The following is a 14,741-nucleotide window of genomic DNA, read 5'->3' as shown; positions in this document are numbered from 1 at the left end:
GCTGATTGTATTTCACATGTTGCAACATTTCTTAGAGAAACTGGTAAAGCAGTTTTTGAACTTAAATGTTTGAGGTTTCAGAGCTGTTCAGGTTTGGTGACACAATGCCTGAAGTGTTAGATGAATGATGGAATTTAATCTTTAACCAAAGGACTTTTGCTAGGTGTGAAAAGTTTGTGGTCCAAGTTAGAGAGAAGATTGCTTCTTGAGGGGCCGTTCAGCAAGGCACTAGCCGCTGGACTCTGCATTATTGCCTTTGAGGTTGAAAAGAATACAACACAAAGATATAAGATACTGTGGTACTTAGCACTTAAAGTATACGACTACAGTTTACTACGGAACGCACACACATTTTCTTTTAGTGGCTCATTAATAGCCATCCAGCCTGCAAGGCAAAGATTTCAGCAAACCACACTAGAGAGCCCCAAGCACCAAAAAAGGTAATTTGTCAAGTGATGACAAGTCCAACAGAAATACCTAACGATCAAATACTTTGACACAAGAGGTGACAGACATTATTTGAAGTACACGCGCAACACAACTTTTATACTTCTCGGTGGTAACTCAGTTGTTAGGGGACATAAATTTACTGTCGATACTGAACTATATTGACAGTTTCTCCCCTCACGCCCATTTTTTAAAGTTAAAATACTTATTCAAGATCTTTGTGAAATGATTGTTGTGGCACTTGGAGGCCACCCAACCCCCAAACGTTCATGTGCGCCCCCTAGCTGCAATAGCCAATGGGATGAAAAATATAATAATGATGATACTCTACCTCCTCCTCCTCTTCCTCTTCCTTTTGCTCCAACATCTAGTAATAATAATATTTCCACTTCATTGATTTTAACAATTATTCTATGAGTTTGATGCCCACTATTCACACATTCATGATTGTAAGTCAGAACATGGTTGGGAATCGAATTCACCAAATTCTGCATTTAAACGCCAAAAGCTGGTGGTTAGATGTGGTCTGAGCAGGCGTAAGTTTTGACCGTCTTTCTGCCACCAACTTGTCACTCCACCAGACGCATCTCCAAGGACACAGCCTCAATTCGCCCCAAAATCGGCAAACTGGTCCAATAGGCAAAGGTGCATCAATTCTTGTGCTTGCATGAAAATCAAAACCCTCAAATAATTAAAACACTATACATCATTGCTTGGAAGGGAAAAATATGAATGTGATCAGAAAATATATAGCTAACGCCTATATTGACCTGAGGTTAAAAGGGAGTCAGCCAAGTCATTTTTTCCTGATTGCTAATCAGTTAGTAACGCTCCATTCATCATTCAATGACACTAGATTGTGGCATGTGTTGTGTGATTGAAGAATGAAAGCAAATTTGTCTTTCCCTGACAAAATTCCTTCTTGTTCCCACAAGGCTTTTACGGTATTCAGTTTTGAGAAACTAATCTAACCTGTGGCCTTAAGCATCTTTCTTGGGTGTGTTGGTTTTACAGCAAGTACAGTAATAGTGGCAAGGTTTAGACAACTCTGCCATATGGAAGGATGATGCAGAAGGAATTCTTTGCCTTGTTCGAACCTGAAATGAGTGTATTTCAAAAAAGGGTGATGGAAAAATGCATTTTGGTTGACAAGTATGGTATCAATCAATTGCAATATGTCCACCTATTCCGCTAGTGTCTGTATGTTTTGGTGGTCGAGTGAAATGCTGTGTTGTTTTTCACTTACACAGGAGTACTATTTCTAAAAGCCCCTGAATAGAGTGCAGTCCTCTGTTAAGGTGGAAAGAATGTGGTCAGCATATTAACATGAAAAAATACTGGCAAAAACAGTTAAAAATATTCATTGTCAGTGGTAGAGTCCCATCATCTGACAAATAGAGAAACTAAACTCCCCTATCGGTCAAGCTATCTTTAGTCTCAAACTCACATAACTAGTTAACTAACAGGTGTTAAAGTACTACGTTTTCTCGTCACACTTGGCGGATGTAATACACATTTCATGGCTCCGAGTAGACGAAGAGGGATGGCAGCTGTGGGAAGAAGCTCTCACAGCACAGGATTCAAACTGTTTGATTCTCGAGATTTGGAAGCATGGCTTAACCACTGGGCTGCCTCTTTAGATCGAGTAAAACGGCGTAACCTCTGGAGTCAAACAAAGTCTATTCCTGGTTCTTGGTTGGCGTACCGAAGTGTCCTACTTTAACAAAATGGTAATGGAGAAAGAAATAATCCATTCCAGGGTCAATCTGTCGCTAGTAAGAATGGGTGTGACCATTCATTTATTGATATATTGATTTTTTTAATAAATCTGTTGATTGTGTGGAAAAGAAGAGGAGCTGTTGATTCAATCCTAATTAGTTTGCTGTCTAAAGAAGTTCAGCATGCCGCGAGCTATTGGAAACCGTGCTCAACTATGCAGACATTTTTCTTTGGGCTACATTATTTGGTATGCTACTATCGTGCGCAACGAAGGTTCGAATGCCAATGTTTTGTTGGTCTTTAGTGTTGTACCTCCCCCGCTAAATTGACTCGTTTTGCATCTAACAAGTTCCATTTTATAAAAAAAACAACAAAAAAAAAACAACAACTGGAAGCTAATTTCAGTGGACTTCATCAGAACTCAAACAGGTTGTTTACAAATCAGGGCCATCAAGTTTTTACATGAACATTTTATAGAAAGAGTTACCTCCTTCTTTTCTTATAGGCAAAAAGGTCACCACTAAGACATTAATCATTTGGTCAGCCACAGCTATCCCAAGCTTGAAAATAACTTTGAAACAACACCTAAATTGGAAGAGGCTGATACCATTTGATTACAAACATTACAAGAAGTTGTTCTCTGCGTGTGCTAAGAAGATCAGCAGTTTATCTCCACCTCTGCTCCTTCTTTTTATCCACTTTTGTATCACATCTTTCAGTAAGAGAGTTCCTTTTCTGTGCTCTGTCTTCTTTTGCCAAGACCGCTGTGGGCTATTTCAGCTAAGAAGTCCCACTTACTGCCTAGCAAGTCAGGACAGATTGACATATTTGAACGTCTTCATTGTATACTAATATATAGTGCAACAGTCATGAAAAGGCAGTGAGAGTCAACTCTTTGCCCCAAAAGGAAGATAAATAATGGTGGCGGGGGGGAGCAGAATACACTTCAAGTACAGTTTTTAAACCACTAAGAATAGATTGTTTTGGCATCATCTTGTGTCATTTCTCAAGAGGCCTCTTGCTATTTTAAACTTACAATTTTTTACTTTTTTGTGTCAAAAGAAACAAATCATCTTCAGCCAAGCTACTACTACCGGAGATGATACAATGCTGATTAAACCAGCCAGCTCCTTTAACAAATCGCTGTATTTTTCAGTTCTATATATAATTCTTTAAATTAATAAATGACCAATACAATATACTGCAAATGACGGCACAGAAATGAAGCATTTTATCGAGCAATGGGCGGAGCCATTGGTCTTTTGCAAAAAGCTCACTAAACCTATTATTCATTTTCCCTACTGCTTATCTTCACTAAGGTTGTGGGCATGCTACAGCGAGTCCCAGCTATCTTCGCGGAGAACACCCTGAACTGGTCGCCAGCCAATTTCAGGGCAGATACAAACAAAGCACCATTCGCACTCACATTCACACCTACCTGCCAGATTCGGAGTCTTCGATTAACCTACTGTGTATGTTTTTGGGATGTGGGAGGAAACTGGTGTACCCGGGGAAAACCCATGCAGGCACGGATAGAACATGCAAACTTCACACTGGCGAGTCTGGATTTGAACCCAGGACCACTGAACAGTGAGACAAATGTGCTAACCAGTTGCGGTATTGTCCCACTGTAAACTCATTATTTATACAATAGTTACAGTGTAAAAAATGAATAGTAATAACAACTGCCACAAACTAACACTTACCTCTTTTCGAGGACACCTTAGCTAGCATCTGCAGTCCCCGTGTGACCCAGCACTTGTCTATTACTTATCTGCTTTGAATTGTGTTGAATGATCCTGATCTCATTTCTTTTAACTTGCATCTAAGTGATCTTGATAGTGACCCAGTGATATAGTTTTCAAGAGTTTTTATCCAATTGACTGTAACATTGGGCTTCATAATGTTGCTGCCATACTTCCCAACCTGTTAAGGCAAGGAAGCATGGAGGTCTGGGTTGAGGTTCTCTCAGATGTGCTGTCACTTCTTTATCTCTCTATGGACATCGGTTGTCCGTGACATACCATTATACATCACATCTGTGCTCCAGAGATGTGAGACAAAAAGCAGGAATCAATATGGGGATAAGAGAAAGAAGAAGGGGGGTTGCAATTTCAGCTATGCCTTGTCATCACCACATTGAGTTAGTGGCAATATGGCCGCGTTTTTTGGAGAGCTTGTGTAGGTGTTTGATGCTGCACATACAGTATACAAGTATCCAGTACTTCATCGCATTTATTTAACCATAAAAAGACAGACTAATAGTTGGAAGACTCTGTTGCTACAGAAATAGAACATGAGGGTGTGATAGAGTATTTTAAAATTGGCTCACTTAAAGGCTGGTAAGGTATGAATGCACACATACACCTACATAAGAAACATAGTCAAGTATTGTTGTAAAACACAGCATCAGGATTCTTTATAAAGTACATTAGATCAATGGCTTGGGGTAGGGATGGGGTCAGGAGCTGTTCTGTGTTTCACCTAACAGCCTTAACACCTTAACAATTAACAATTTATGATCTGTGGCCAATGGGCACTGCGTTGGTAACCCTCGGTATAGACATATGAATTGCTTACGTTTGTCCTGGGTGGAATGACGTTATGGATATTTATGATTCAGTTTTGATGAGGCAAAACAGAAATACAAAGCTCTCTAGCCGTCATTTTGAATAGTCACACTTCTGTTACAGATATCTTGAAAAAAATTTCCAACTATTGAAAATGTGATTGCCTGCTCAATATTTAAATCTGATTGTTATAGTGGGCTGGTTCTAAAGTTTTGTGACGACCCCCGCACCCATTCCTCAGTCATCCATATTTCAGCACCATTACTTTATGAAACAACAGCATACATGCAACTCTTCTGACTTTGTGGATCACTTTTAGTTGGCCTATTATTTATATTATGCAGGATGGCGGTGGGATTTTTGGTTCCCATACATGTGCTTATGAATGCTAATATTTTACATTTTGCGACAATAACATTGGAGTTTCCAATATTTCACATGTTTAAATTTAGGGCACAGTGTATTGATAGTAAAGTAACCCTGAGAAATCACAGTGCATTATAATTAGTAGCAACTCCTATGAGTTTCTCAAAAGATCACACAATTCATATACTGTAGTATAAAGCATGTGACGATGGCCTTTGTCCCATAGAGATCACCGTATTTTGAATTTGAGAAAAATGCGACGCTCATGGGCTAAGTGATTATACTCACTGATACCCTGCATTTTTTTTCAAATTCCTCAATCTGGAACCCAAATGCACACAAACACACACAGGGAGGGGAAAACTAAACCACCGGGAATGAAAATGTTGTTTTGTAATGAATTTGTTTGTGAGGGAGCTGCAAGGTTGCAAACATTGGGTCCTACATTGTCATTAAGTAGGATTTATTGTCTTTCTCTTGTAGGCTGTAGACATTCAACCTGTTTTCTAGCTTGGTTAAGAATGAGAATAAATAAAAATTCCAAATTTATTTTCCTACCTCAAGGCACTGAATCATGCTGCAGGCATTCCTAATTTTCTACCAGCAGACAACTTTTATAATCCACAGTAAATGATGTTAGGAAGCTGCAAATATTAAAATTTGGAGTTATGGTGTTGGGGTTTTACTTATTTAAGTACGTCTAATGTGTGTGTAATGTACAACACCCCTTGTGCTTCTAAATCCAGTGTGCGGGGACACAACATTTTGAATATAAAAAAACTTAGTCCAAAAGTTCAAGTGGGTGTCTCATTTTGAATTCGACTGATGCAGCCAAAAGAGAATGCATGATAGGTTTTTCTTTTCACCTCAATGCTAAACCACAAAGCTCTTGCTTGGCTTGCATATATAGCTCAGACAAAGACAACAACTCTGCGATCATCAAAAATAGATGTCTAGATATACAAGATGTTATGTTAAGGGTACATCTTTTGCTTTTGGGGTGTTCTCAGGACATTCAGGATTCTCAGGAGAGAGCTGGGTGTGTCTTCTAGTCGGGAAGGGGAGAAGGGGACTTGGTGGTCGAACCTTGAAGGGCATAAAAGAAAAGTAGGAGAGGGTTGAGCTAAGAATTGGGACAGTGAGAGGAGACAGAGAGACGCAAGGGAGGGTGAAGGTAAAGATGGGAAAGGCCAAACTGGGCATATAAAATGTTATGCTCTACTGGACAGTAAAGAAGGAGAGAAAGATCGATACAAGTTGGCCAGACAGAGAGAGAGAGATGTGAAGAGTGTGCAGCAGGGTAGGGTAATTAAAGGAGGAGGAGTTGGAAATCTGTTGAATGGTACCACTAGTGTGGTAGATAGAAGGAAAGAATACAATCAATACTTGATAAATGAGTGAAATAAGAGATGAGGATGAGTAGAAGAGAAGTGTGGTGGATAAAGAAGTAGGAATGGTGAGTAAAAGGGAAGTTAAAATGCACTGAAGAGGGTGAAAATGCAAAGGCAGTTATTTTTTTATATACTGTACACGACATTGCCAAACATATTCACTCACTTGCCTTAACTCAGACATGATCTGAAGTGACATGACGTTCTTAATCAGTAGGGTTTAATATGACATCAGTCCAGCGGTAAGGTGGATCATCTGGTTAGAGCATTGGCCTCACAGTTCTGAGAACCGAGGTTCAAATCCCGGCCCCGACTGTGTGGTGATTGCATGTTTTCCTTCTGCCTGTGTGGGTTTGCTTCGGGCACTCCGGTTTCCTCCCAGATCCCAAAAACCTTAATAGAAGACTCTAGATTTCCCTTTTGTGTGAGAGATGCGTGAGATTTTCGTGTGTATGAACTTGACTAGCCTGGACAGAGTCCTGTCTTCAACCCAATAGAACATCTTTGGGATAAATTAAAGTTGTGAGTGAAAGCTAGGGTTTTTCGTCCAACATTAGTGTGTGACTTCACACATGGAAAATTGTCAAAAACATAACGCACAACTGGATGAATGGGCAGATATGCCAGACATACACTCCTTAACCTGGTGGAAATCCTTTTCTGAAGGGTTGAAGCTGTTATAGCAGTAAAGGTTGGACTGACATATTGAACCCTATAGATTAGCAATCGGAAGTCACTTAAATTCATAAGTGAGTCAAGTCAAGTGAGCGCATACCTTTGGCAATATATTGTACCTGTGGAGGTATAGAAGTACAGTATCCAGGGAAGGTGGCTGTATCGATTTCGATCATGCTATTGAGCAGAATTCTAGTGGGTGAGACGATTCATGAGCAATCGTGTAAAAGTGTGGTGGTGCCCATTTTTACGAACAAGGGTGATGTGCAGTATTGTTGGAGGTTAAGAGGAATAAAACGAATGAGTCACACAATGAAGTTCTGGGAAATAATGGGGAATAGACTCAAGAGAAAAGTGAGTATACGTGAGCAACAGTATAGTTTCATGCCTTGTAAGAGTACCACAAACACATTATTTGGCTTGAGGGTGTTGATGAAGAACTACAGACAAAGACATAAGATGCATTGTGCCATTGTATGATAAGAGGAAGGACAGGATACCCTGAGAGGAACTGTGATACTGCATGTGCAAATATGGAGTGAAAGAGAACTATATTAGAATAGTACAGGAAATGAACGAGGGCAGGAGAACAGTGGTGAGGTGTGCTGTAGGTGTGATAGAGGTCGGGGACGGGTGTCCCAGACTCCTTACCCTTTGGGGCGCTGTGGCTGTCTGGAAAGCCTCTGAAGTCCCACCCATTTTGACCAAGGTAAAGTCCATCAGTTACTACCACCACCCATTTGTCCTGCATGTTAACAAACTATTTTCAAAGAGGCCCACTTTGAAGGTGCTGTATGGTAGTAGTAGTAGTAGTCTGGTGCTATGCCCCTGGTCAGGTGTGTTATAGGACAGAAGTGACTCTCTGCTAGGATGAAGGGCAAATCTATTAAGTTTAGTGTTCACCCCCTTCCACGTTTGCAATGATAGTGGCTAGGCTGACAGATGACGTGAGACTGGAATCCCCATGAATTGTGATGTTTGCAAGTAACATCGTGATCTGCAGTGAAACTAAGGAGGAGGTGAAGAGATGGAGTCATGCACTGGAAAGGAAAGGAATGAAGCTTAGCTGAAGTATGACGGATTAAATTAGCATGAATGAGATTGGTGGAGGGGGAAGAGTGAGCCTACAGGGAGAAGCGATAGCCAGGGTAAAAGACTTCAAATACTCGCTGTCAACAGTCCAGAGGAATGATGAAAATGGTCAGAAAGTGAAGAAACTGGTCCAGACAAGTTGGAACGCGCAGAGGAACGTGTCAGGTGTGTTATGTGACAGAAGAGTCTCTGCTACGTTGAAGGGCAAAGAATTAGAAATTAGGTTGTTAGAGGGACAGCCAAAGTTAGATGTTTGGAGACAAAGTTAGAGAGACCAGACTTCAATGGTTTGGACAGACCCAGAGAAGAGAAAGTGAGTATACGTGAGCAACAGTATAGTACTGGTTGAAGGATGATGAGGATGTAACTGCCAGGCAAAGTAGCTATAGGAAGATCCGAGAGATCTAACATTGAGAGATGTAGTGACTGAAGACATGAGAGTATACAGGAGATACCCTGACATTGTGGCTACCCCGAACTGGACAAATCGAAAGGAAAAGCAAAAGAATCGATTATTGGCATTTCAATTCATTTTAGTGAGGAACAATAATTTGGGGAAAAAAAAGATTTTCAGTTAGATGTCACAGGACAAATTAAGTAAAGTAAAAAGGTAGAATGATTTTAGACTGAAATACAACGATGATGAATCCTATAGCTTTTGTCCAGTTGACATAAAAGGTGCCTCCCTTGTCAGTCATGCTTGTAAGGTAAGTTCATGAGTGCCACATGATTGCGGGAAGACAGGAAAGAGGAGACTCCTCCTGTTGTATATTCATGGATTCATTGTGTATCTTAACCTGTCTTCATCTGGATTGAAGTTAATAAATGAAAGAAGGAATTCAAACACTGTGACGTGAGCGCATGGATGTTGTATTGTTTTCTTTATCTGTTCAGTCCAAGTTTTATTCACCGGTATTTCAACTTTGATTTCTAGAGATGTTCTGGACTTCTTCTTTAAGTTTTACATTTCTGAGGTCTACCAGACACTTATCTTAAAGCATATGTTAGCATACTGTATGTGTGTAGTAATCTATAAATCTCTATGCAGTCTTTATCATGTGTGGTTCATTGACATGCTCTGTCATTTATCTCATGATATGCCATCAAATACGAAGACATTTGTTTTGGCACGTTTCACAGTCATTGAACAAAAGAACCTGTCTTTTGTGTTAACCTGCAGACGTACGGTACCCTATGGAATGTCAAGTTACCAAGGAGCCCAGCGAATCCGACGTGCTGCTGTTGGACGACTGGGCGAACAGGAGAAGAGAGACACTCAGCGCTGCATATGTGCTTCTCTTGATGCAGACCCTGACTGCCATCAGTTTTGTCAGCCGAGGTCAGTTCCACATTTCTTTTTCACTCTGTGTTGTCATTATGGAGATGTTTCGCCAAACCTGCCATAGTATGGACTGTAAAAGTCAATTGGATGTCACAACTGGAACTGACTGATAGATCTCACAACATTAGACATGACACTGAGCCCAACTAACTGACAATGATTTCATTCATCCATTCAAAATCCATATCTTCACATACATTGAAAGTAAATATGTATTTAAGGTCTGACAGCAGGGATTCGTTTGGATGTGCTCAAAGGAAAATGTTTTTCCAGCACTCACATGCGCCAACATGCACGATTTATTGCAACACAAATACTTTGAAAGCCAACTGTGGTCAAGAACGATACCAATGCAATAGACCTGGATACATTTTTTGAATAGTAATGACCTTCTAAACAAACAAAACAAAACAAAAATGTAACTATCATGTTAATTTCTTTAAAAGAAGTCAAGAAACTTTGTAACTGCTCTGGAAAGAGTCTCGCTATTTACCTTATGACAACATTCCTATCATACGGTTGTTGACTAATTTTGCTAACTCCACATGTGCCCATTAAATGTAAGAAAGATAATATAGTATTACAGAATTACATCAGTCAGATTTTTCTGCAATGAAGAAATTATTAGAGGGTTATAATGTTGGTCAGCGTCACAGTGAACAACTTCTTGGAGCATCTGCCTCACAGTTCTGAGGACTGGCATTCAAATCCCAGACCCACCTGTGTGGAGTTTGCGTGTTCTCCCTGGACCTGCATGGGTTTTTTCCGGGCATTCCGGTTTCCTCCCACATCCCCAAAATATGCATTAATTGGAGACTCTACCTTGCCCTTAGATGTGATTATAAGTGCGACTACGTGCCATGCAACCAGCTCAGGGTGTAACCCACCTCCTGTCCGATGTTAGCTAGGATGGACTCCAGGACTCTTGCGATACTTTTGAGGATAAGCAGCTCAGATAATTGATGGATATAACGTTTTAATTCATCATAGCAATTTCCAGTAACAATGTGAATACTCTGTGCTTCTGTGATTAGAAACTAGCCATCACAGGAACTTTATATTGAGCATCCACTTTGATCCTCTTGCAGCAAAAATCCAATATCTCATTATTTAAAACAATGATAATCTGAAATTTGCTTGTTTGATTCAAAAGAGGATTGGTAATTCCGTCACAAACCATTAAACTTTACAATGCAATGTCCTTGGATCCCTGTTACACCAAACAAGTATCTTATTCATTATGGAGTGTTACATTTATGCTAAATGCTATCAATTTAAAAAAAAATTGCGATACCGCAGGGTGTGTCTGCAAGCACTCAAAAGTGATTGACACCATGTAAGTTACACTTTCTGACTGATATTTGTCAGACAACGTGGCTTATTGTACATCAAATTAGAGACACAAGATGGGGTTACAGATGCGTTGGGATTGGCTTCAGCATTGCCGCGACCCTCGTCAGGATAAGCGGCTCGGAAAATGGGTGGGTATGTGTACTTCGTATAAAAAACTAACATACATGAAAGTAAAACATATAAGATGCTTCACTTACTACTTGGGAAGGGAGGCTGGGATGGTGAAGAATGAAGGGAGGTTGGACTCAGCTATTGCTAAGGAAGCAAGTGCAGGTAGCCGTTGCTTGTGGTAAATTCCTTTTGAGCATCCTTGCCTTCCTGCTCTTTCAAAGTTAGGAAAATACACCGTGCCTTTTCCCTTAATGAACATTAGGCTGATATTAAGCCTACCTTGACCCTAACCCTATTCCATCTTAGCAACGATCGAAGAACGTCATTTTTTTTCCTTTACAAAAAAAGTTGCTTCACTGTATCCCTCATAGGGACAAAGCCCTTCACATGCGCTAAAATACGGGCTTTGTCCTTAATAATAATTGCCACGCTCGTCCGACTGAGGCCAAAGTCTTTATGTCCGTCATATCCGTTGGTGTTAATCCTTTCTCCAATTTTTAAAAAACGATATTAAGCTTCATTTCCATGGTCATTGCTTTTCTTTCGGCTGGACCAGTATTGCGAAAAAAAAATCCCAGCTTTCTTCTTTTAAGCCATAATATGCAAAAAGGGCAAATAAACTCCCGGGACACAAACACAGATAGGCAATATGCATGAGCTAAGCAGAAATACGATGATGCTGGGGCCATAACGGCGGACAAGACTCGAGCGTCATAAAGTCGAAAAGTTTTAGGTTGAGACAGTCTTAACCCGAGAACTCCCTTTGCTCAATGATATAAGGCTGAATAATGACTCAGAGGAAAGTAGTCAATTTTGGTTTTGTTTGATCTCAATGTGGCTTTTCAATACAGTGGATCATAATATACTGCTGAACAGGTTGGAAGTGTGGATTGGAATAAATGAAACAGGTCCTACAAGGAGGGAAGGAGCTACTTTGTAACCATTGGAAGTGCTCAATCTCAACAAATGGCAATGACCCATAGGGTCTCTCACTGCTCAGTTCTTGGATCTCTCCTGTTCAGCCTGTATAAACTACCCTCGGGTCAAATTTTCCAGAACTTTAGCTTTGACTATCATAGCTTCTGTAGATGACACAGTTATATTTAGTACTGTCTCCAGATGAATTCATTACAATTGAGGTGTTGTATCAATTTGTCACAATTGGATGTTAATTGTTTCTCTTTAACGACAGAGTAATCACACATTCCTTCAGTTTTTTAAGTAACCTCATTTTGTCTTACATCAATGCTTTTTCTGTCCACAGAGATGTTTAACTTATTGGTTAGCCAACCGAATTTTTTTCCCATTAATTAAATTTTCTGTTTTCCCGTTAAAGTTCCCTGCAGACTTGGGCAAAACCAAGTCTTCACAGAGTCCCGGGGCCTGGCTGACGGTTGGATGCCTCTGCATCTCCAGCTGTTTTCTTCAAGGAGTAGATCCATCCTTCGTCTTCAGCCCCATCATTCTCTTTGGCACACTTGCCTCCACAGGTACACTCCCCTTCAAGGAAGGAACTTTGGAGATTGACACTGTCGACATTCCTGAGCATCATAACTCTGGGAGCAAGTTCTATCAGGCCGAGTGGTTTTAAGAACACTTCAGCAAATTTGATATACATCTCTGAAGGCTATTCTCTTTTCTGTTCCCTCCTGAGCAGCATAAGGATTTCTTTCACCTTGAAAATATCACATGAGCTTATGCCATGCTTGAGCCGACACCCTCTTTGTCGTCATACAATATTTGCTATCATATTGTGGACGAGAGTTGACTTTTTTTGTCGAAGACAGGGGTGTCAAACTCATTTTTGTCGGGGGCCATATTGTATTTATGGTTTTCCTCAGAGGGGTAATATGACTGTGAATCCATAAAAATCCTTAAATGGCTTATCATATTTACACATGATATAAATGAACTAGTTTTGGAATCAGAAATCAAGGGTAATGGGTTTTTCAACTCTTGTTGATAATTGCTAACACAAAAATACTTGCAATATCCCAAGGTCATCATGTATGATATAACAATTGGAAATTTTGGTTCAGATTTTAACCAAAAAAATCACGGAAATTGATACAAATGATTTGCCTACGCGCTCCACATAAAATCATGCGGCGGGCCGGATCTGGGCCCCCGGACTTGAGTTTGACACCTGTGTTCAAACCAATTACGTGAGCTGTATTGTGCTTTCAGTAAACTATGGGTGACACTGATGAAAGTTCTGAATCAAGGCACAAATTCAGAACACAAAAATAATTGGATATCATTCTTATAATCTCTGTGTTTTCTGATACTACCTTTACTGATAAAATTAATGACTCATTTTGTACATTATTTTACAGAAATAATATAAGTATATGTATATTAATTATATAAAACATGCTCTGTTCTGCTCTGTAACACTAACGTTCACCCCAGATAAATGTGATTTTATTTTACCTGATTGTGCATGACAACTAAAATGTACTTGGATCTTCAATTCGGCCAGGAAGAAACAACCACCATCAAAAAAAAAAAAAAAAAACACTCACAAGATCACTGAAAGGCCTTTCCCCTTTCCAAAATTTTGTATGATTTATATATACAGTGTACATAGTTTCATTAACTATGGTAAATAAGGATGAGATTGACTGCCATTGATGGGAAAGTGACAACATACTTCGATAAGTTGAAATTTTAGGATGGAGTTTTTGATAATGAGAAAAACATGGAAAAACACCAGTGAGAGCTTGTATGTGCAATGTGTGTTGATTTACTGGAGGGCATTATTAATAAATCCCGACACCTCGGTTGAGATACAATCTTACTCTGAAGCTTGTGAAAAAATGTGTTGCCCAAGGCTTCAACAGATTGTGGTTCTCTAGACTTTTTAAATTATGAGTATGGAGCTAATTCACAGAGGTAAAAAAAACAAAAACAAAACATCAACAACAAAAGCTAGCATACAGTGAAAAGTCAAGTGTCTTGCCTCTTGTCCCAGACGCTAAAAGAAAAACCTTCAGCCTCTGGGGCAAGAATTCCTCTCCCCTGATGACCAAAAATTAAGCGCTTCCTCTTCTGTGCCTTACTACTACCTGTATGTCTCACCCACTTTTCTAAATAGCCCCTTGACAAATACCAAGCAAACAATATTTGCTTATTTATTTTTGACATTCCTTAGTGAAGACAAGTCTTTATGTTCTATCGATGTTTGTGATGGTTAAAATAATTTTGTCATACTGTACTCTACTGGACAGAGGAAAGGAGCACTCTGTGAAATTTTAGTGGGTCCTGAAGCTTATACTGGGGTTACAGTGTTGTGTATTTATAATAATTTACAAATATCTTTTCAAGGTTCTATCGTAACATTTGGGAAAGCATTCAGTGTAATGCAAAAAGAAAATGGAGGAAATAAACCAGTTGTTGACTGTTGCTTTTTTTGTGTGTCCCTCAACTTGGATCAGAAAGAAAACCTAAAACATGTTCTAATTCATTTAAAGTGGAAAAAAAAAAAGGTCTCACTGTGATGCAAAATGTGAAACTATTACTCTCACTCAAAGTTGTAATTTGATGTGCAAAAAGCAGTTACATCCAGAACGTAAATGACAACACAGTTGCAGTATTTCACTTGAAACTCCTCACTTTTATTATCACACATAGCCCTGACTGGTTAATGTTCCACACCCACTACTCTTTACTAAC

The 14,741-nt window shown here is 39.6% G+C and overlaps 1 protein-coding gene across 3 annotated transcripts in view; it reads left to right on the top strand.

Annotated features, from left to right (window-relative positions):
* Positions 1-14,436, top strand: part of LOC133508397 (endothelin-3-like) — a 38,513-nt gene extending 24,077 nt beyond the window's left edge. For all 3 annotated transcript variants that reach the window (XM_061834392.1, XM_061834372.1, XM_061834381.1), the window contains 2 exons: positions 9,441-9,599; positions 12,403-14,436. In XM_061834392.1, the coding sequence (XP_061690376.1) occupies positions 9,441-9,599; positions 12,403-12,457 (214 nt within the window). In that variant the 3' untranslated portion in view covers positions 12,458-14,436. The remainder of the gene's footprint in view (positions 1-9,440; positions 9,600-12,402) is intronic.
* The last annotated feature ends 305 nt before the right edge of the window (positions 14,437-14,741 follow it).

Source organism: Syngnathoides biaculeatus, chromosome 2 (genome assembly GCF_019802595.1).
Source record: "Syngnathoides biaculeatus isolate LvHL_M chromosome 2, ASM1980259v1, whole genome shotgun sequence".
Classification (NCBI taxonomy): domain Eukaryota; kingdom Metazoa; phylum Chordata; class Actinopteri; order Syngnathiformes; family Syngnathidae; genus Syngnathoides; species Syngnathoides biaculeatus.
Note: the sequence above shows the minus strand (reverse complement) of the source record. Positions and strands in the feature narration are given on the sequence as shown.